This window comes from Aphis gossypii, chromosome 2 (assembly GCF_020184175.1).
Source record: "Aphis gossypii isolate Hap1 chromosome 2, ASM2018417v2, whole genome shotgun sequence".
Classification (NCBI taxonomy): Eukaryota; Metazoa; Arthropoda; class Insecta; order Hemiptera; family Aphididae; genus Aphis; species Aphis gossypii.
In genome coordinates this window covers 22,114,144-22,134,314 of record NC_065531.1, presented here as the reverse complement: position 1 = coordinate 22,134,314, position 20,171 = coordinate 22,114,144, and the positions used below count along the sequence as shown (strand labels likewise).

At 28.9% G+C, this 20,171-nt stretch overlaps 3 protein-coding genes across 4 annotated transcripts; 2 read left to right on the top strand and 1 right to left on the bottom strand.

The window, feature by feature from the left end:
* Positions 1-24: 24 nt before the first annotated feature.
* Positions 25-6,729, top strand: LOC114124362 (WD repeat-containing protein 11-like). Of its 2 annotated transcripts, XM_050201772.1 has the most exons (24): positions 25-178; positions 416-584; positions 715-826; positions 934-1,078; positions 1,138-1,311; positions 1,375-1,567; positions 1,652-1,820; positions 1,891-2,029; positions 2,107-2,226; positions 2,301-2,440; positions 2,509-2,732; positions 2,818-2,991; positions 3,054-3,162; positions 3,222-3,285; positions 3,371-3,492; positions 3,552-3,776; positions 3,931-4,108; positions 4,432-4,554; positions 4,970-5,193; positions 5,459-5,625; positions 5,686-5,783; positions 5,859-6,028; positions 6,276-6,408; positions 6,507-6,729. In XM_050201772.1, the coding sequence occupies exons 2-24, from the start codon at positions 463-465 to the stop codon at positions 6,608-6,610; spliced, it is 3,429 nt and encodes a 1,142-aa protein (XP_050057729.1). In that variant the 5' UTR covers positions 25-178; positions 416-462; the 3' UTR covers positions 6,611-6,729. The 2 variants fall into 2 exon arrangements, with proteins under 2 accessions (XP_050057729.1, XP_027843394.2); XM_027987593.2 differs by lacking the exon at positions 25-178 and having other exon boundaries at positions 191-584.
* Positions 6,730-10,562: 3,833 nt separating this feature from the next.
* On the bottom strand, positions 10,563-17,475 carry LOC114124357 (poly [ADP-ribose] polymerase tankyrase). The gene is made up of 20 exons (XM_027987585.2): positions 16,446-17,475; positions 15,580-15,804; positions 15,382-15,509; positions 15,128-15,315; positions 14,759-15,012; positions 14,569-14,690; positions 14,298-14,499; positions 13,785-13,925; positions 13,595-13,721; positions 13,383-13,481; positions 13,153-13,318; positions 12,852-13,071; positions 12,537-12,769; positions 12,095-12,447; positions 11,869-12,029; positions 11,504-11,673; positions 11,259-11,442; positions 11,091-11,199; positions 10,874-11,030; positions 10,563-10,810 (listed from the first exon to the last, which is right to left on the bottom strand). The coding sequence occupies exons 1-20, from the start codon at positions 16,636-16,638 to the stop codon at positions 10,745-10,747; spliced, it is 3,498 nt and encodes a 1,165-aa protein (XP_027843386.1). The 5' UTR covers positions 16,639-17,475; the 3' UTR covers positions 10,563-10,744.
* A 158-nt stretch (positions 17,476-17,633) lies between these two features.
* Positions 17,634-19,991, top strand: LOC114124358 (succinate--CoA ligase [ADP/GDP-forming] subunit alpha, mitochondrial). Its single transcript, XM_027987586.2, has 5 exons — positions 17,634-17,905; positions 18,502-18,746; positions 18,813-19,034; positions 19,113-19,397; positions 19,463-19,991. Exons 1-5 carry the CDS (start codon positions 17,869-17,871, stop codon positions 19,661-19,663), a joined length of 990 nt encoding a protein of 329 aa, XP_027843387.2. The 5' UTR covers positions 17,634-17,868; the 3' UTR covers positions 19,664-19,991.
* Positions 19,992-20,171: the final 180 nt, after the last annotated feature.

The window sequence follows — 20,171 nt, the reverse complement described above, 5'->3', positions numbered from 1 at the left end:
TGTTATCACGAACACGACGTCTTATCACAGAATAAATTTATGTTAATTTGTTCGCTTGATTTTGTTCCGGAATTCCGGATGGATTTTAGTTCCCCAAAATCAAAATGCATATTATGCGTTTTATCTGCAATTGTTATCAGCAGCAGCAGCTGTGATCATCGAAACGGATTAAGATAAAGTAAATATAAATACATCACAGCTGCGGCGCCATCACCGCGCTTGTTTAATGATGTTGTAACTTAATGTTTATGTCGTATACAACTTTACTGTTTGTACTATAGATTGTTGTGTACGATAAGATAGTAATCCACAATAAAGATAAACAATATTTTAATTTTAAACACAGTTTTTTTAAATTTTGTATTACTCCCAGTTTGTTTAAGTTTTGTTTTGTTTTTTTTTTTTACTGTTTCAGAGTTTATATTATTGTTTTAATTTTATTTATATACATTTTTCATTCCAATGGAAACCAATAAAGACAAGAGACATTCCACGGCATCCGAACAATCTACTAGGCTTCACATGACTGCTCCTAGAACATTTTCAAATCAATGTCATATATTGAATAAAGGAGCCATAGATTGGTAATCATAATTTTATACTTTTTTAGAATTCTGTTTAAGTGGGAATCAGTTTGTTAGTTTTTAATTTATCTAATTTAAATTTAAGTTTGGATTTTTAAATATTTATAACGTTAATTTATTTATTTTTTAGGTCTGAAAATGGACTTTTAGCATATGGGTCCAATAATCTAGTTGTGGTTGTTGATACGGCCAAAGTCATTCCAGTCCAATGCTTCACTGATCACAAATCTTTAATTAAAAAGGTAAATATTTTATCACCTATTCCAACTACATTGAATACAATAGCTTTTAGTGAATGAATAATATAACAATAGGTACATAGTATAATTATAAAGAAAATGTTTTTCAGCTTTTATGGGTTCCATTTGATTCTGTATCTGGCGCATCATCTGAATTAGTTTCTGCAGACTGTAATGGTGATATAGCGTTATGGGATGTATGTCGAGGTCGATGTATTTCATGGATTGACTCGGAGCAAGCCAAACCAGTTAATGGTAAGATGTTTCTTTTATATAATTGTAAATCATGATTTCTTACATTGTTTAACCACCAGGACTTGAGTGGGTGCCATCTTCATTAAACAATGATTTACTATTGGGAGTCTTACATGCTCCTTACACATTTTCTATATTAGATGTACGTAAAGGTACTCGACTGTGGAAAAAAACATTTTGTGATACAATCAATAGTTTTGCCTTTGATCCATTTCATTTAAATAGAGTAGCTTGTAAGTTGTTCTCATAACCTATTAATTTTGAATTTTATTATATTACAAACTACATTTTTCTAGTTTTATGTCCAGAATGTATATTATTTTTTGACAATTTTGAACGGAAAACAGCACTTAATGGCAATGGACGTAAATTTTATATATCTAATACTGCAGCTGGAGAGAATTCTACTGTAAATGAAGAATCTACCCGGCCTAGAACTAGATTCAAAAGATTGATGAAGGGTTTAGTACTAGGAGAAAGTCAACCTAAGTGAGAATTAAAAATATACGTATAATTGTATTTTTATAGAATATGAATGATACAAATATATATTTTCATGTTTATTTTATTAAGAATGGATCCTTCTTTGACGGTTTCTGAATGCATTCAATTTACGTACCACCGTGCACTACGAAATCATATAATTTTAATGTATCAATATGATATATTAATTCTTGACTTATATATTAGTATGACAGTTGGTGTAATCAGTATAGATCGTTCTTTTTCTCCATTTTGTCAGGTGATATATTTACATATATATAAATAAGTTAACCTTATTCATTTTTTTATAGACTTTATACATTTTTTAGATGTATTCTTGTCGACAACGTGATATTATATATTGTTTACAAGAATCTGGAAGTTTATCATTGAAATTAAGACGTAAACCTATAGCAAATTATTTAATGTCCCCCATGGATGCTTCTCCTGTAGCTGTTTCTGGCAATGGTAATAAATAATAATATGTGTGTGATGTGTGTATACAAATAGTACCTATATAATGTATTATTTGTCTTATATTTTAGAATCTTCTTCTGATACATATTTATGGTATGAACATAGAATACAAAGTGAAATAATTAGGCAGACAAAAAATTCTAAAGTTCTTGGTTTAGCAGTTTGTCCAATAACTGAAAAACACTGTGGTTTGTATTAATTTAAAACATCCTTGGATCAGAATTAAATTATTTTTACATTATTGCTATTTCTTTTAATATAGCAATACTATTAAGTTTGGGTAAGATCATGTTTTTTGAACTTGAAAAAATTATGACAGCATCCAATGATGTTTCATTTTATCTTGGACGACGTGATAATCACAAACTTACATTAAGTAACATTTTTCCATCGTTCAATGACGTAATTAAAATTGATAGAAATAAAAATAAAAAAATTCTTTTTAATAATTTTTTTATTTTTATTTATAGAGTCAAGGCTTAATACCAAAAGTACGTTTATATCCTCGAGGAATGCTTCCTAGTCTTGAATCTGCATTAACTGTTATTAAGTATTGTCCGCCACTTACATCAGCTACAAGAGCTAAATACAAACCTCTTTTAGCTGTAGGTACAAATTCAGGGAATATTGCTATTTTTAATTTGGCTACAGGATTAATGCTGAAAGAATATCATGTACATTCTCATCCTGTTAGGTGAGCTATAGCTATAATAATAACTTGATGAAAATATTTTAATTTGTCAGATTGATTTTAAAATCACATTTAAATATTATATTAGAGGTATTGAATGGATCAGTCAGCGCTATATAATTTCTTGGTCATTTTATTCATATACATTAAATACTAAGAGTCAAGTTATTGTAACTGATATTCAATGTGGACAGTCTACGCCAGTCCGTATAAATAAAGTAGATGAGCCGTATGTAGTATTTGTAAAAGTATCACCTTTAAAGTAAGTACTTGTTTTAATTACACAAGATTAAATATTATAATTATTCTATTATAAAATTGTAGACAGTATTTTGTAATTGGCATTAAAGATGGACCAGTCGAAATTTGGGATTTAAAATCAATGTCATTATTAAGTAAAATGTCGAAAAGATTTCCACCAGCTGTTTGCATGGTAATTATTTTTATATTATTAATAATTCATAGTTTTTAAACAATTTCTTATTTTATCAGGAATGGGTTCAATGTAACATGTCTAAAGGAAAAAAAAATAGTATAACAACCCCTATAATTGAAGGTACATAAATATGTAATATTATATATTCTAAATTTAAAATAAAATTGAAAGAAACTCATTAAATTTAAATTATTATTGTAATTAGAGAATGAAATTGGATCAAAGTACCCAGAACATTTATTGATTTCTGATATAACAGGCAATCTTTATGCTTTCTTAATTGATTCAAATAGTTTTTTGAAGCCTGGTACTATGATAGAGCCTGGAGTAAGTTTGAAAAACTGTTATTAAGAATGATTTATTTATCTTTCAATTTTTTTCATTAGGTTTTGCTAAAACCTCCTGTATACCTTACATGCAAGTTAAATGTTGCACTTCAAGTAGACAGTGACGGCAATTTATTTGTGTGGGATTTGAGTAACCAGATGGACAAACAAAAACAACATATCAACCGTTTGGAAATTCGAAAATTAAAATTTGCACCTGGTGCTGGGAATTTCCGATTTTTATGTTTATCATCAGATGGCATTGACATTTTCAATGTTTTTGGAGTGAGTATTTTATTTATTGTAACTTAGAATTGCAGTTATTAATCGTGTTATCTGTATATTAAATGAAATATTGGGGTGAAGTGTACAGTACACGCACAATAAGAGTGATAGTTATAAACATGTGTTATGTATACATAACATGCTTTTGTTTTAGTCTCCTCAATCCATTGAAATAATTTCTACGATGAAGATGGACAAAAAGTTACAAGTTGTGGATGCTGATTGGGCTAGTGCTGAACACTGTGTAATCATGTTTAATGATCATTCTATTAGAGTATTTGACTTAAAGCTTACAAAGTCTTACTCTTCAATTTACAACTATGAATTTGATGGTATATTTATTAACATTAGCATTATTATGTAATATATTAAAGATAATATTATTATACTTTGGCTTATGAGAGAAATAAAACGTTTCACCAATGTTGTTGGTATTTATAATGAGTGAGACATATGTCAACTTGGACATAGATTTTCTCATAAACCGTAGTATTATAATATAATTTATCATGCATTTATTTATAGTATGTATTACGATTATTTGACACATTCTAATTTATTTTTTTCATGTTTTCCTAATGCACCTTATTATATATGTAGTGTGTATAAAACATTTGTTTTTTTTTTACATAATTATTATTATTATATTTTCCAGATTTATTGGGGCCTCCTGCAATTTTAGACCGTGATTTATGTAAGATGTTCTATTTTTGGCTTTCAGCTACTTGTAAAAAAGTTTATAGCACAGAACTTGGTTTTAATAATTATGAACTATCGCGTAAGTAAAAACTAATACAGTGTACTCTTGATTACTCGTAGTTTTTTGTGGAATGATCTAAATACTATATATATAAATATATATATATATATTTATGTATGTATAAAAATTATAAAACTAATTAAAAACTTCAAAATATATTCGTAATATTATATAAATGATTAAATAAAAATAAAGCATGCTCTTACTTATTTCCATAAATATTATTTAAAATTACATGATTTAATTTTTTTTTATAATTCATATATGTAATTATATCATTTTCTTTTGAATTTTAATTTTGCGGATTACCTGCGATATTCACTTATCTGTGGATGCCAAGCTACTTCTTTCTGCGGATAATCGAGATTATACTGTAGTTGTAATTTTAAATCTAATCCTCTTAATTGTAGTTACTCTTTTTATGTTTTTATAGTAATCAAAAATGCTTGTCATTCTCTACCGTGGACAGAATTAGAATCATGTACAAAAATAGCTGAACGATCTTTAGTAGTATGTCAATCGCTTGGACTAAAGAATGAAGTTCAATTTTGGACAGTGGCTTTTCACTACATCATGGCGGGCGATGATTATGCTACAAGTGTTGTCCCTCCTTTAGACTCTTGTTATGATGTTGTATGTGACTGTGCAACATATCGAGTAAGTTGAAAGATTGATATTTTTTTGATTTTTAAAGTAACCATGTGTTTTCATAGATAGTAAAACATAAAATATGATTGTAAAAAAAAATATACTTTTTTAAGAAACTATAAATTGTAATCTGCTTGATAGTTTTGCTACATAAATATTTTTTAGGATTAAAAATGGCAACCCTCTAATATATACAATTGTGTTTTAGTATTATTAGTGTTTGAGTAATTGGATATTCACGTTATTAAATAAGAAAAAATGGTTAAATGTTTAGAAAATACAATTAGAACGAGTTTTATTACATGAATGGAAAAGTGGCGACTATATGCACATGAGACGAGTTGCTGACAAATTTATATTACTTGGAGAAAAAACAAGAGCATTAGACTTGCTTTTAGCAACCAATGTGAATGATCCAAACTATTATACAGACGCATTGAAGTAAATACATAATTAAACATTTTATTTTTTTGAACATTTTAAATAATATTTAACTAATAGGGCTTGTTTGATTGCTACTGTGGATTCAAATACTGCTAATCAGAGTACAATTAAATTAGTAGCAGCTAATCTAATTGCAGAAAATAAAATCGATGAAGGTAAAAGTTACTTAATATAGTTTTAAATTAAGACTGCGAGAATTAATTTTAATTTTGAAAACATATTTAAATCAGGTATTCAACTATTATGTATGATTGGTAAAGGATCTCAAGCTTGCCGCTATCTTATATCTTACAATCGATGGGAACAAGCTGTATGGTTAGCTAAGTGTTCATTGTCAAAAGATGACTTTGATACAGTTTTAAAAAGTTGGGCTGATCATTTGCTATCTAATAGAAATCAGGTATTTCTTATTAGTCTAAACTATAACCAATTATAGAAAGATACATTATATTATATTAAAAATGATTTTTCAAAATCTTAGATTATAATTTTGTTTAAACTTTAAAATTAAAACAATTTCTTAGTGTTAATGATAATTTCATTATAGCTAACTACAAAAAATAATGAACATTGGCGAATTACTTTAAAAACAATAAATGTTTATTGCGCCTTCTACTAAAAATTTAATTTATTTTTGAATTTTGTAGGAACAAGCTGTTTTAGTATTGCTATCATTAAAAAGGTTTGATGATGTATTGAAAATCTTAATCAATAGTGACCGTATTTATAGAGCTGCACTATTGGTTTTAGCCTGTCATCAAAACAATATTGGTCTTGATAATATCCTTTTCACCATAATTTTTAGACTTTATTAACAATTATTGTATTTACTTTGTTCATAATATTATTAAATAATCCTTAATTCATATATTTATTACGTATTTTAGAAAAAGAAGTATGTGAAAAACTCAAACGAGAACTGTACATTAATGGAGGTGATGGTGATGTTGTGGACAATCTTTTTAATGAAAATAACACTTAAGAACAAATACCTACTGTGATACCTAATTTTTATCTACCGTACTATTAAGTTTTAGCTCTACTGTTTACTTTTTATCATATTGTATCAGTTGTGTTTAAAATATAAATACTAAATACATATTTCGGTATTACTATGTAGCCAATTTTTATAATCAGTGCAATATTCAGACTATATAATACAATAAACCACATGTACAGTTTTATTTTTAAGTCTCATAATTTATGAATGATTAACATCATTGCTCACGAGTTGTCGTTGTATAGTGAATTAGTAAGTTATTCCATGACAATATTTATATTATTGCTGAAAATATGTATTTTATATAAGTACTTTTTTTTGTAAATCTCATAGTTTTATGACATTAATTACGTCATATAAATGATTGTGTGGTGAATGAACCCCTTCTTCTAAATTGTTTTTAAGTACCAATATTTTGGAAACTTCAATCACGTAGTACATTTCAAAATATCATTTATTGTGATGCTGTAAATTTTTTATCATATAATTAGGATTTGATTTTTTCAACTTAAAATTCTGAATTTACAATGAATCTATTCTATAACCCCATTTACTAGTACTTATTTTGTTTTGAAATCATTTATTCATAATTCATGTTTTCTATGCTGGTTCACAAATTATTTAAAAATTCATAGTATTTTTAAAAAATGGTGCTCACAAAAAATGTAGACAATTACTTAATCTTTAGATCGTTTTAATAAATTAATCCTTTCTTCGAGTCTGGGTTATATAATTATTTAATAAATTTTTCTAGGATAATATTTGTAATGTTGAAGTCACCTAAGGCGTAACTCAAAATAATAGTTAAGGTGGTGGTAACCTAATTTAGAATAGTTAGATTTAGTAACAAGTCTAGCAATAATTAAACTTGTTCTCTAAATATTTCTTCTTGGTACTATTCCCTTATTCAATATTTAATTAAAAAGTGATTTATTTTCTTTCGACAATGTCTTATAAGAATTATCTATTTACAACTAAACTATCATCCACAACAATTTGTCTTTAGGTCTCAATAAGTGATTTTCTATTTCACCAAGGTAAACATTCTTTTCTGGCCTCTCCTTTTAATTTTCAGAAAATCTTTGATCGAGGATATTTATCTATCACTTCAATATTTTATCCACACACCTATAATAAAATACAATATTCGGTTAGTTCGTACATTTTTGAAAACTATAAACTATAACCTTATTGCCATCTTTTCATATGTAGAGGTGAAAATCTAAGGGAGCAGCGGGGTTAGAAAATTTTAAACACCTTTGGTTGCAATTCAACTTACATTTTTTTGAATAGTAATCCTTATTTTTGACATAAATGGGTAGATAATTTTTTTCTTAGAAATTTTAATCCATTGACCATAGTCCTAAACTTAAAATTGACCGAGTTACAGGCCAACAGATTTCTAAAAATTGAAAATAATTACATTTTTCTAAAAACATGGTATACTTTTATTGAGTAGATTTTTTTTATGAATAAGTATGTGAAAAAATACATGAATACATGATAAATACGTAATACGTAACAGAGAAATAATGACTGGAAAAATTTTTAAAAAACAAAGGGTGCAATTTTGAACATTTTATTAGCTAAATCCAATTCACTTAAATAAAATTTAAAAATTAGATAATACAAAGTAATTTACTTTTTGTTTCATAATTATGCTCGTAATTATGTATGTATCATGTATTCATGTATTTTTTCATCCTTACAAATCTACAGTCTTAGAGTCATTATACATATATGGTATATTTAATTGATTAAAATGTTATTCTATATTGCAGATTTTGTCATGTTTACATCATTTTTTTGCAGGTACCATATTATTCTGATTTAGTCATATAACTAGAAAATTAATTAGAAGGACTAGAAGTACGATTTAAGATAGACTGTGGGTATATGTATAATCACTAATTTTATGGGGCGCGCAAAATAGGGATCAGAACTCTGAAGTTATAGGAACTAAAAAGTAAATACGTTTAAAAAATTCTAAAATATAAAAATAACTTTTTGTAATTAAATAATTAATAATTATTGTTTAGTGTTTATTAACATTATTTGCATGTTTAAATTATATGATTAAATAATTCAATGGTGAATGGAAAACATCTGAAGTGATGTTTGGAAAATTGGCTTCCTAACGGAAATATTAGTTATAGAATAAAAGAAATGTTACCAATAATACCTAAATAGTATTATATAGTAAAAATATTTAATAAATATGAAAATATAAATTTATTGCTTAAAAATTAAGACACATACTTTTTTCTTAAACTGATCAATCAATTAAACATGTAAATTTTGAATTCATTATTGTATAGAATGGATTTTTAACTTGGTCTGTCATAAATCCAGAGTATACAAACAAATCTTTCATCTTTCAAGCTCTAGTGACAAAACATGGAATATAATGGAATATTTTGAAGAAATTGTTTACAAGTTATACTGTGAAATTGCAGTTATGTTAAGTAGCTTTAACTGGATGTACATCACAAAGTTTGATGTATTATAGTACATACGATTTAGATAACACATTAATAAATAAAGTAAACATGAATATTGCATTCAGTAAAATCAATTTATTTAGTATAATTATATTATTTTTGTTAAAACAAACGTTCATAACAAAAAAAAAAATACACATAAATTGAATTACTGCAGAATCTTTATAGTAATATAAAATATTAACAATTCACTATTACACATACTATCTGATAAAAGAGTAATGGAGATCAAAATATTCTAAGCTAATCAATCTTACAAACAGTTTAATGTGTTATGTAGTCTGTATATTTAAGTTATGAATATAATTCTTCCTTGACAAATATACTACACAAAAAACACTATAACTATTTGAGGATATTTAAAGCCCAGATACAAAACAAATAACAAATAAAACAGGTATTAACCATAAAGATAAAAGAAATTAATTTATTTATTATCAATTTGATAATAGTAAGTAATAACATATTTTTAGACTATATTTAAATATTTTTAGCTTAATAATACTTTTAAAACTAAAAATCACATAACACTTCAGATGAGAATATTGTTAACCAGAAATCGGTTAGATATTCTGTTCAACTTTATGAACAGTCTTAAAACTTTATTATTCATAAAACTTAATATTAAAATTATTATAACTTAATTTTAACACTAAATTAAAATTATATATAACTATTGCAGTAAGCCCATACAAATTAATCAAAATTGTACATAAATAATTGGACAGATATTTGTTAAATAAATTGATATGATTTGAAAATCAAATTAATAGTTAAATAAAACATAAATATTGACATACTTTAATCATCATATTATATTAAAGACAAAAAATAAATTATTTTTTAGAAGCATTATGTTAATGTTCAATTTGTATATAAAGTTAAAGAATTTTTTTTTTCTATCAGTGTTTAATAATTCATAATTTTTGATGAAAATAAATGTATTCTCTGGTATTTATAGTTTAAATTTGTATTATTTATATACGTTTAAAGAATACTGTTATAGGTTTTTATAATTCTATTAAAGATAATAAAAAGTCTCATCACAAACCAAATATTATAAATAATATTAATAATAACAATTATTCAAAAACTGTTCAATTCAACATCTAAATAATTAATTGTATACAAATTTGAGGATTGAAAAAAAATATTGAATTTCATATAGTAATGTTAATAAACAATATTTATTGTTATATTTTATGATTAAAATAAATTAAATTATACTCAACTTTAATGTAGACATAGAGTTTAGTGATTGGTGGTTCAGTGAGTTTATTTGTAAATTAAACTCAGTTAAGGGAATTTTAATATCATTTAAGCATCAGACTTTAACTCAAAGTATCCAATAATATTTTATTCCTGATCTTAAAAAGTTTTATATTGCTCCTGGTATTTTCTTACTTTAAATTAAAGCAGTTTTTTTTTAAACATATTCATAAAAATAATTATAATTTTATATCATTATAACATACAATAGCAGCATTTTTTTTTAAATCCTATATATAATAATAATAATAAAAATGATTGAGAAAAATTACACACTAAACTTTTTATTAATTGAAAAAGAGGAACGTAATTGAGAAAAAACTTAGCTTAGAGCAGAGAGCTGAGATTAACCACTTTCCATAGTTTCTGATGGATTTACGATTTGGTAAGCAATTAAATATTCAGGATAAGCCTAAAAATATATACCATGGTTAAACATTGGTAAATATAAGTTATCAATTATTTATTAATTTACCTGTTCGCCTCGATACACTACATACTCAGAGTAATTTAATCCACCAACACTAGGTGTTCCCATAACAGAATGATGTCCAGGTGGTGCATGAGCAATTTTTATCGCATTGTATTGAACAAACGACTTTCCAAGAGTTACTCGACACATAAGTAAATGCCTAACAAAACAATAGATTTTTATTTATTCAAGAAAAATTACATAAAGAATAAATACTGACCTCAAACATTGATAGCATGAACGATCTTTATGTGATGGACAACCTGTACCTCCGCCAATTCCATACACATACTGATTACTTTTGGATGAGTTTTCAGCAAAATAGATACCTAAATACTTTAAGGTTAAATCAACTTTTTCAATAAGTTTTTGAAAGTATAAAATTTACCAGCTCCAAACATGCCACCAATATAGGCATGCCTTTCATCAAATCCTTTTTGGACAATTGCATTGATGAAGGGTGATCCATGAAAAAGCATTCTTTCATTGGCTTGATTACCATTTTCTATTGAAACTTCTCGTTTACGATGTATATAACGATCCCAAAGCTTGCGATTTTGAATTTTTTGGATCTAAAATGATTTAATTTTAAGCAAATATCTATTGCTATACTTTAAATATCAATGTACTTACTCTGACAATATTGTATCTATTAAATATTCCACCAGATTGTCCATTATCACGATGTTCTCGTATAGTGCTTTGTAATTCTTGTTCAACAGTAATAAATTCTTTGTCTTCAGGTAATAGATCAATCAAAAGTGTGCATGGCATTCCACCCGATAAACCAGAACAAACACCTCCTATAAAACAAATCAGTAAGGTAATTTTAAAGATAAGCTGTTGATAATAAAACTTATTTTAACTATTAAATAGTTAGATTGAATAAAAATAAAAAATATTAAAACAGTAAATTTAAACAATAAAATAAATTATAACTATATTTAAAATTAATACAACACCAGATTTTATGTATTTTTATAAAATATAATAATTACCATGCTTAGATACTAATTTTTCCATCCCTTTAACTAGCTTATGTCGATAACCATATGCTGTAATTCCAATTTGTTTTAAGTCTTCATGTTCCATCTCTGCCAATATATCCAAAGTAATTTGTTCTCTCTCGAATATTTCATTTAAATGTTCCAAGCCAAGACTATGGATAATTAAAATAAAACATATGCATGATGTGTATATATAATAATTGCATATAAATGTTACCTGGAGAGGAATCCTTGAACAGTTGATAATGTTATACAATTTGGATGAGGTCGAGCACTTTCATATCCATTAACTGATCCATCTCCTTGTGAACCTATCATGAAGGACCTACCAGTTCCGCCAGGACTAGGTAATGCAACTGAAGCTCCAGATGGCATAACAACTGTAGCTGTTTCTTCTGGTGATAATGAGGGTGGTGTAGGAACATAAATTGATGCACTATCTATTGGATTTGCACTGGGATGTGAAGCCATAGCATCTGATAATAATGATCTCACATCGTCAGCGGTAGTTAACTCAAGAGGAGTTTGTCCTTCTTGGTTACGCATAAAAGGGTCAGCACCATGAGCCAACTTCAATAATATAATGTATGTTAAATTATATTTAAGATCAATAATAATATAAATAAACATAGTAAGAACGATATTTGAATAAAACTTACAAGAAGTGCACTTAGTTGTGTTCGTCCTTTTTGAGCGGCTTCATGTAATGGGGTAAAACCCCAGTTATCAGTAGCATTTACAGTAGTGTTATGTTTGATTAAAAGAGCAGCAAGATCTAAGTGTCCATACGAAGAAGCATTATGTAGAGGAATTAAACCTCCTTTATCTTGGGCATTAACATCTGCCCCTTGTTCTAAGAGGAATTCAGCTACTTCTAAGTTATTATAACCAGCTTAACGGTTATAAAATAATAAAACATAAAATTAATTTGAGGCTAGAATTTAAACAAACTTAATGTAACAAAATAATTTTACCAGCTAAATGCAATGGGGTAGAATTTCTTCCCTGAGTATCTCGACAGTTAATGTTTTCTGTAGTAAGAAGTCTTTGAACTCGTGCTAGTATGCCTTTTTTAGCAGCATCCAATAGTGCTGCATTACCTCTTAACAAATCAGCAACTTCATTATCATTGTCTCTGACAAGTCCTAAAGGAGTGTGTCCATCGCGATTTTTTTTTGTATCATCAGCACCATGCTAATATTATTATAAACAAATATGAAATTAATTAATAGCTTTTTGCAAATCCTAAAAAAAAAAAAATAAAAAATAAAGTACCTGTAATAATAATCGTACAATTTCATATTTCCCTTTAGCTGCAGCTTCATGAAGTGGAGTAAATTTCCATAAGTCAGAAACATTAACATTGGCACCATGTTGAATTAACATATCGGTAACTTCAAAATGGCCATATGAACAGGCATTGTGCAGAGGTACAAGACCACTATAGGTACATATGATTAAATTATTACTTTTAAGTGTTGTAAATTAAATTCAAGGAAAAATACCCTTTATCTTTTGCATGAACATCAGCACCATTAGCAAGGAGATACTGACAAACTGCTACACGGTTATATCCAGCAGCAAAATGAAGTGGAGTGGAATGTCTGTTATACAAAAAATTAAATAATATAATTATATTTTATTTACATTTTGTCAGATATTAGATTGTTAATAACTCAATATATTTTATTTTTAATAGAAGATACTGTATAATTACCGTCCATCTAAATCTCTACAGTTCACAATATGAGGATACGCAGTTAATAGTCTTTGAACTATTTCTAATTCACCAGCCTTGGAAGCTTCTAAAAGTTCAGATTCTAAATCTAAAACCACAGGAGGCTCTGTAATATGTAAAATATTAAATTGATAAGATTAAAATTTATAGTTTATAACAAGAAAATTACCTTGTAATATTTTTTTAATATTTTCAGTAGCCATATCAATTGCTTTAAATCCTTGTATTGATGTAATGTTAGTATCAATATTATATGATAAAAGAATTTTACAGCCTTGTAAACAATCATTTCTTGCACATCGATGTAAAGCTGAGAATTATAATTATTTAGGTATTAAATAGTAATATATTTTAGAAGTCAGCTAATAGACAGAGGTGCAAATCTATAAAAGCAGAGAGGGAAACTGCCTGCCATAATTTAGCAGGTATATTATATTTTTTATTGTTATTTAATGATTTTTAATATTTTCAATATAATTGATAGTTCTTGTAATAGTTAATGTTCCTATTTATAAAGTAAAGTAGTTATTAATATTTAATAGGTATATATTATAATATGAGCACAGCGACCATTTTTTTTTTTTTTTATCAAAGGTGAATATTGAACTAATGAATACTTTAGTTCCCCCCTCAACATAATTCAACTAGTTTGCGCCTCAGCTAATAGATAATTAATAATTACCTGTTTGTCCGAGTCCATCAGTAGCATTAACTCGTGCACCAAGTCTAATAAATGTTTCCATCACATCAAAATGACCGTAGTCTGCAGCTATGTGTAAAGGGGTTAATAATTCTTTATTAGATTCATTTATTTGTGCTCCTTTACGAGATAAGAGTTCAATAACTTGCTTTCGCTTTGAACCTAATGATGCAGCTACAATATGCTAAATAAAACATAAGTAAATAGTATACATTATATATAGAACATAAAACACATAATTATCATTACTTACAAAAGCTGTATCTCCAGTGAAGTAATGTTTAAATTTAGCAATATCTGAACTTAAAAGTTTTTTAACTTTTGAGACATCAGCTAAACGACAAGCTTCCAGTAAACAATAGCCTTTAAATTCATCTGCATAAAAATAATAATATAATATATTAATAAAGATTATTTTAAAAAATTTCATTGCTTTTTCTTACAAGATAATTTTTCTTGTAGCTCTCGTGAGGATGCTAAGTCAATAGCTGACTTAGAATGACAATTCAATAATGTTGGATCGGCGCCCTTACTTAGTAATAAGGAACAAACTTCTACACGTGACTTAGATGCTGCTTCATGCAAAGGAGTAAATTGCCATAAGTCCATGGCATTAACACAAGCACCGTGTTTTATAAGCATTTCTGTCACTTCGATGTGTCCATACGAACAAGCATTATGTAATGGAACAAGACCACTATAATTAAAAAAAATAATATAATACACATTTTTATTTGGTTTAAAACCAAAATTAATGAATATACATTTAAATTTAAATACAATAATCATAAAGTTTTCATTATTCTTTTTACCCTTTATCTTTTGCATGGACATCAGCACCATGTCTAAGGAGTAATTGAACACACCGAATACGATTAAAACCAGCAGCTAAATGCAATGGTGTGGATTTACGTCCATCACTGGCATGGCAGTTAACATTAAGGGGTGTTAAGAGTGATGATAATTTTGCATCATCACCAGATCGACTAGATTCAAGAATCTATACATTTGAAAACAAAACAATTAATTGACAATTATAATGTACCTAATTATTCTTATTTCATACTTCATCTTTTCGCCATTCTCCCAATAACACTTCGTGAATACCCGGAACTCCACTAACGTTGGCTAAATCAACAGGTGACTTATTTTCTGTATTTTTGATTGTTGGATCTGCTCCATGTTGTAATAAAGCTATAAAAGATATTTTTTTATTGGGAATAATAGAAAAAGATGATTTTTTAATATCCTATTTGTATTTTACCTATACATATCTCAATTTTCCCTTTGGCAGCTGCTTCATGCAGTGGTGTATAATTCCAATTGTCCTTTGTGTTAGGATCAGCTCCAGCTTCTAGTAACAAACCCACCACATCCTCATGTCCAAATGAACAGGCATTATGTAATGGATGAAGTCCACCGTCATCGTGAGCTTGAATAGATGCTCCAGCAGCTAACAATAGTTCAACTATATCACGTCGACCAAATCCTGTAATGATATAAATTCTTATAAACTTTACTTAACTTTTTCATTACACAATAATGTATTATATAATTACTTTCTATTTTTTATACTTGTTTTTTTTTTGAGTATATAAATTAGAATAGCTTATTTTAGATAGGTAATGAGATATATATTTGAATGCAAAATATAAAATAAATATAAAAAGAATTTTATTCTTATTCTTTTTTACATTTTAAATTAACATATTTTAATAAGTATTAGTATTTAGTATGTCTATTGTCAAACCTATATAACTCCCTCTCTAAAAATCCTTTCCATCAGCTGTTCAGTATTGTCATTGTTTTTAATTTTAATAATAAAATATAGAACTTACCTAACTATTTATTTATTTTAAAATTTAATTCTTTTCCATTAACAATTTCAGTTTATTATATAAAATTAGGAATTATGAGTCCTCTATACATAATAACAGACGTTGAACAAAGATTCTAATAATTGAAATGCACGAAAAAATAATAAAATAATAGTATTTTGGATCTAATTTAAGCAGAATAGAATGAAATAAAATATTGAAACATTTAATAAATTTAATGCACTTATCCATCAAAATAAAAATAAATTTGTATACCTATCTACCACATCATAGAACATAATAATTTATTTACCTGCGGCAAAGTGTAAGGGAGTACTTTTTCTGCCGGTCGTATCCCTAGCGTTAACAGTCTCAGCATTTATTTGTCGTTTGACTTTGTTCAAGTCACCCGACTTGCAGGCTTCAAATAGTTCTCGCAGTGGATCTTCTTGAAGCAGAGCATATATGTCGGGTTGTTCAGATTCAAGCCGTTTAGTACGATTCATGATGGCGATGGGCGCTTTGCTTCGAATAGTATGAGAAGGAAATTACTATCGTCAGACACGAAAGGACTCGACTACATCGTAAACAATAACAACATTATTCAGTACGCGACCAGTGTCAAGTCGTGAACGTCTATTTCGAGTAGTTGGCGACAGATGTCGAAGACCGGGTATACCGTCTCCTCGGTTAACGCATTGGCTCGCAGCACATCGGTGCGCGATCGTCAGGCTCAAGACCATATTATTATTTGTGTAAACGACGACGGCGACGGCGATCTGAAGGACGACATTACTGGAAAACAATATCGTTCGTCAGAACGACGGGGGTAAGAAAAATCAAACGATGAGAATCCCGACGGTCCGGGGGATCCGCAGCGAGCAGTGCACTGTCTCGTACGGTCCGACCGTATCGTATCGGCGGTGACGTGAGAACGGTTATCCTCCTTTCTTTATTTCAGAGGTAGGTAGGTATCAGGTAGTACACACACATACACACACACAAATACCATTCAACAATTACTCACCGCCGCCGCGGCTGCAGCAGCTCTGAAGTCTACAGCACTCGGTCTATACTCTTTCTCCTCTCTCCGCCGTAGCTGACACACACAGTGTCTCTGCGAGCGGAGGAACGGGTTGGGGAGACGAGTGGCCGACCAGTCGTGTCGTACTGTTATTCCCCGCCCCGCGCACGACAAGACGGACATCGGCGCACGGCGCGACGTCGCGGGGGGACGTAGCAACAGTAAAGCCGTAAAGGTAAACAAGTATTAAACAGCCGCGGTTGTGCGCATGAATTTTCTTGATATATTATTATACGTCTTGAACTCTATGGTCGGTGGACGGGATCGTCTTGCGCATAATAAAAATATATATTGAATAATATTATAGTCGTCTCCAGTCGATGGGCGGTCCAGCGATATCACCGGTTGGCAACACTGATCCGTACCATATGTTACGCTCGTCGTCTCCCTGAATACGAACTTTCAACTACACGACTGTTCTCCGGTTACGGTACGTGTGATAGCAGACCGATTTTTTCCGATCAATTTTCCCCTGTTTACTAGGTTGAACAGCCGTCTCCTATCCGTCGTCGACCTTTTCCTCTGGCGTTCTTATCACTTGCACTTGGTGGTGCCCGCAGCCGATTATTTTCACGGAAAACGTTCAGTTTTCTGGGTGCCTTCGCATTTCTCGAACCGGTTCAAGCTCGACGAAATCGTTTTTACGCTCACGATGGCCGCTTCCACCAGGATTTTCTCGCGAATCGCAGGTAAGACGAGGGTTCGCCGCGACTCTTCCGATTTTGCACGACGCCTTTCGTTCCGATGACCTAACCGTGTCTAGGCGGGCCCTATGCCCCTATGACAACGATTTCCAGAGAAATTGACTTCCTGGTTCACGTATTTGACCTATTGTTACGTTATGGTACAATCACATCTGAGCTTATATTTGCATATATTTTTAATCTAGTAGGTATTCTAGTTATTCCTTACGTGTATGAAAGGAAGATGGTTCTTAAAGCTTATACATTCCACTTAAATATTTTAAATTTTTAACTTTTGATAAATTATCAATTACACAACCATGATTAAATTAAGTCTTACTAAAATAATTTACTGCAAAGTACAAATATTTTATTTTGTGTTATTAAATTGCACTTTGGTACATTTATAATAGTAATATATTATATTATGAGTAATCTACTGATAAAATTGTACTATTTTTTTTGTTACAATATGCAACTTTGTTTTAGTACTAGCATTTAAAAATGATTTTAAAAAAAATTCCATTATAATAAAGACAGTTTAAATTGTTATATTTCATGGTTTTAAATATAAAATTTATATTTTTTCATTCATGTTGTAGTATGTAATTTGATGGGTGTTCGATCATCATCAAATACAGTTGATCCACGTATCTATGCTGAAACAAGAAAAAATTTATTGCTCACAAAAGATACCAAAGTAATTTGTCAAGGAATGACTGGTAAACAAGGAACGTTCCATTCTACTCAGGCTATAGAGTATGGCACTTGTATGGTAGGTGGTGTATCTCCTGGCAAAGGTGGAAAAACTCATTTAGGTTTACCAATTTTTAACTCTGTTAAAGAAGTAAGTAGTTTATTAATATTTTTTCTGGTAACAAAAATCTACTTATTTTTTAATTGGTTATTATAGGCAAGAGACGAAACTGGAGCAGATGCTACAGTTATTTATGTACCACCACCAGGTGCCGCAAAAGCAATCTCAGAAGCTATAGATGCTGAGGTTCCTTTAATTGTTTGTATTACAGAAGGGATTCCCCAGCAAGACATGGTACGAGTGAAACATAAATTAATTAGACAAAATAAATCTAGATTGCTTGGACCGAATTGTCCTGGAATCATTGCTCCAGAACAGGTATGTAAAATATTTTGTCAGCATAGTAGTATTAATTTGTTAAAATAAATATATTATTTTATTTTATTAACTTTTTAGTGTAAAATTGGTATAATGCCTGGTCATATCCATTTAAAAGGATCTGTTGGTGTAGTGTCTCGGTCAGGTACACTTACTTATGAAGCTGTTCATCAAACATCTCAAGTTGGTCTTGGACAAACACTATGTGTTGGTATTGGTGGTGATCCATTCAATGGTACTGATTTTATAGATTGCTTAGAAGTATTTTTACAAGACCCAAATACACATGGTATTATTCTCATTGGTGAGATTGGTGGTCTACAAGAAGAAATGGCTGCTGAATATTTGATAGAACATAATTCTGTGAGTAATTATTTTAATAATGAATAACAATCAAAGAAAAAAAAATATATTTTTTATTCGTTTAGGGTCCAAATGCAAAACCAGTTGTATCATTCATTGCTGGCCTAACAGCTCCTCCAGGCCGCAGAATGGGACATGCTGGAGCAATTATATCTGGTGGAAAAGGTGGAGCTCAAGACAAAATTAATGCGTTAGAAAAGGCTGGCGTGGTCGTTACTAGGAGTCCAGCTGCCATGGGCATTGAGTTATCTAAATTGATGAAATGAATTCATAAATTATTTGTTGGCTGTTAGTTAGGTATTATGTTTGAAAACTATGGTGATTTAGACTAAACTCGTTTTACCTTTACATTGGTTAAATTAAAATGGCTTTAATTAGGAACTATGTATTTGTCATTTCCTCTATTAATTCAAAAATTCAATTTTACTATTAAAATATTACCTATAATGGTTTTTTACAAACATTAATATATTTCATTAAAAAACGCTTTCGACAGTATAGTATGAAGATTGAATTATAATTTGCACTAAAAATAAAAGAATAACAGCACTATATGTTAGATTATTTTAATTTAAATAAATCTATTTAATTGTACAGCTGGAATTTGTATTTTCATCATAGTATTATAACCCAACGTTTTGTAAGTTATATTATATTGTTAACCATTTTTAAAATGTTAAAATACTTAATATAATTTTAAGTTGTATTATTTTATCAACTATATCTTATGTTAGAAAACAAATAGTTTTATCTTCTTCAAAACTGTACATTATA

Excerpts from the sequence above, each read along its gene's own strand:
- LOC114124362 (XM_050201772.1), top strand. The coding sequence starts at position 463 with ATGGAAACCAATAAAGACAAGAGACATTCCACGGCATCCGAACAATCT. Across the intron at positions 2,733-2,817 it reads GTACATTCTCATCCTGTTAG|AGGTATTGAATGGATCAGTC; the intron begins GTGAGCTATAGC and ends ATATTATATTAG. Across the intron at positions 5,784-5,858 it reads AGAAAATAAAATCGATGAAG|GTATTCAACTATTATGTATG; the intron begins GTAAAAGTTACT and ends TATTTAAATCAG.
- LOC114124357 (XM_027987585.2), bottom strand. The coding sequence starts at position 16,638 with ATGAATCGTACTAAACGGCTTGAATCTGAACAACCCGACATATATGCT. Across the intron at positions 12,448-12,536 it reads CACAACTAAGTGCACTTCTT|TTGGCTCATGGTGCTGACCC; the intron begins GTAAGTTTTATT and ends ATATTATTGAAG. Across the intron at positions 11,674-11,868 it reads AAAATTAGTATCTAAGCATG|GAGGTGTTTGTTCTGGTTTA; the intron begins GTAATTATTATA and ends TTTGTTTTATAG.
- LOC114124358 (XM_027987586.2), top strand. The coding sequence starts at position 17,869 with ATGGCCGCTTCCACCAGGATTTTCTCGCGAATCGCAG. Across the intron at positions 17,906-18,501 it reads GATTTTCTCGCGAATCGCAG|TATGTAATTTGATGGGTGTT; the intron begins GTAAGACGAGGG and ends TTCATGTTGTAG. Across the intron at positions 19,398-19,462 it reads ATTTGATAGAACATAATTCT|GGTCCAAATGCAAAACCAGT; the intron begins GTGAGTAATTAT and ends TTATTCGTTTAG.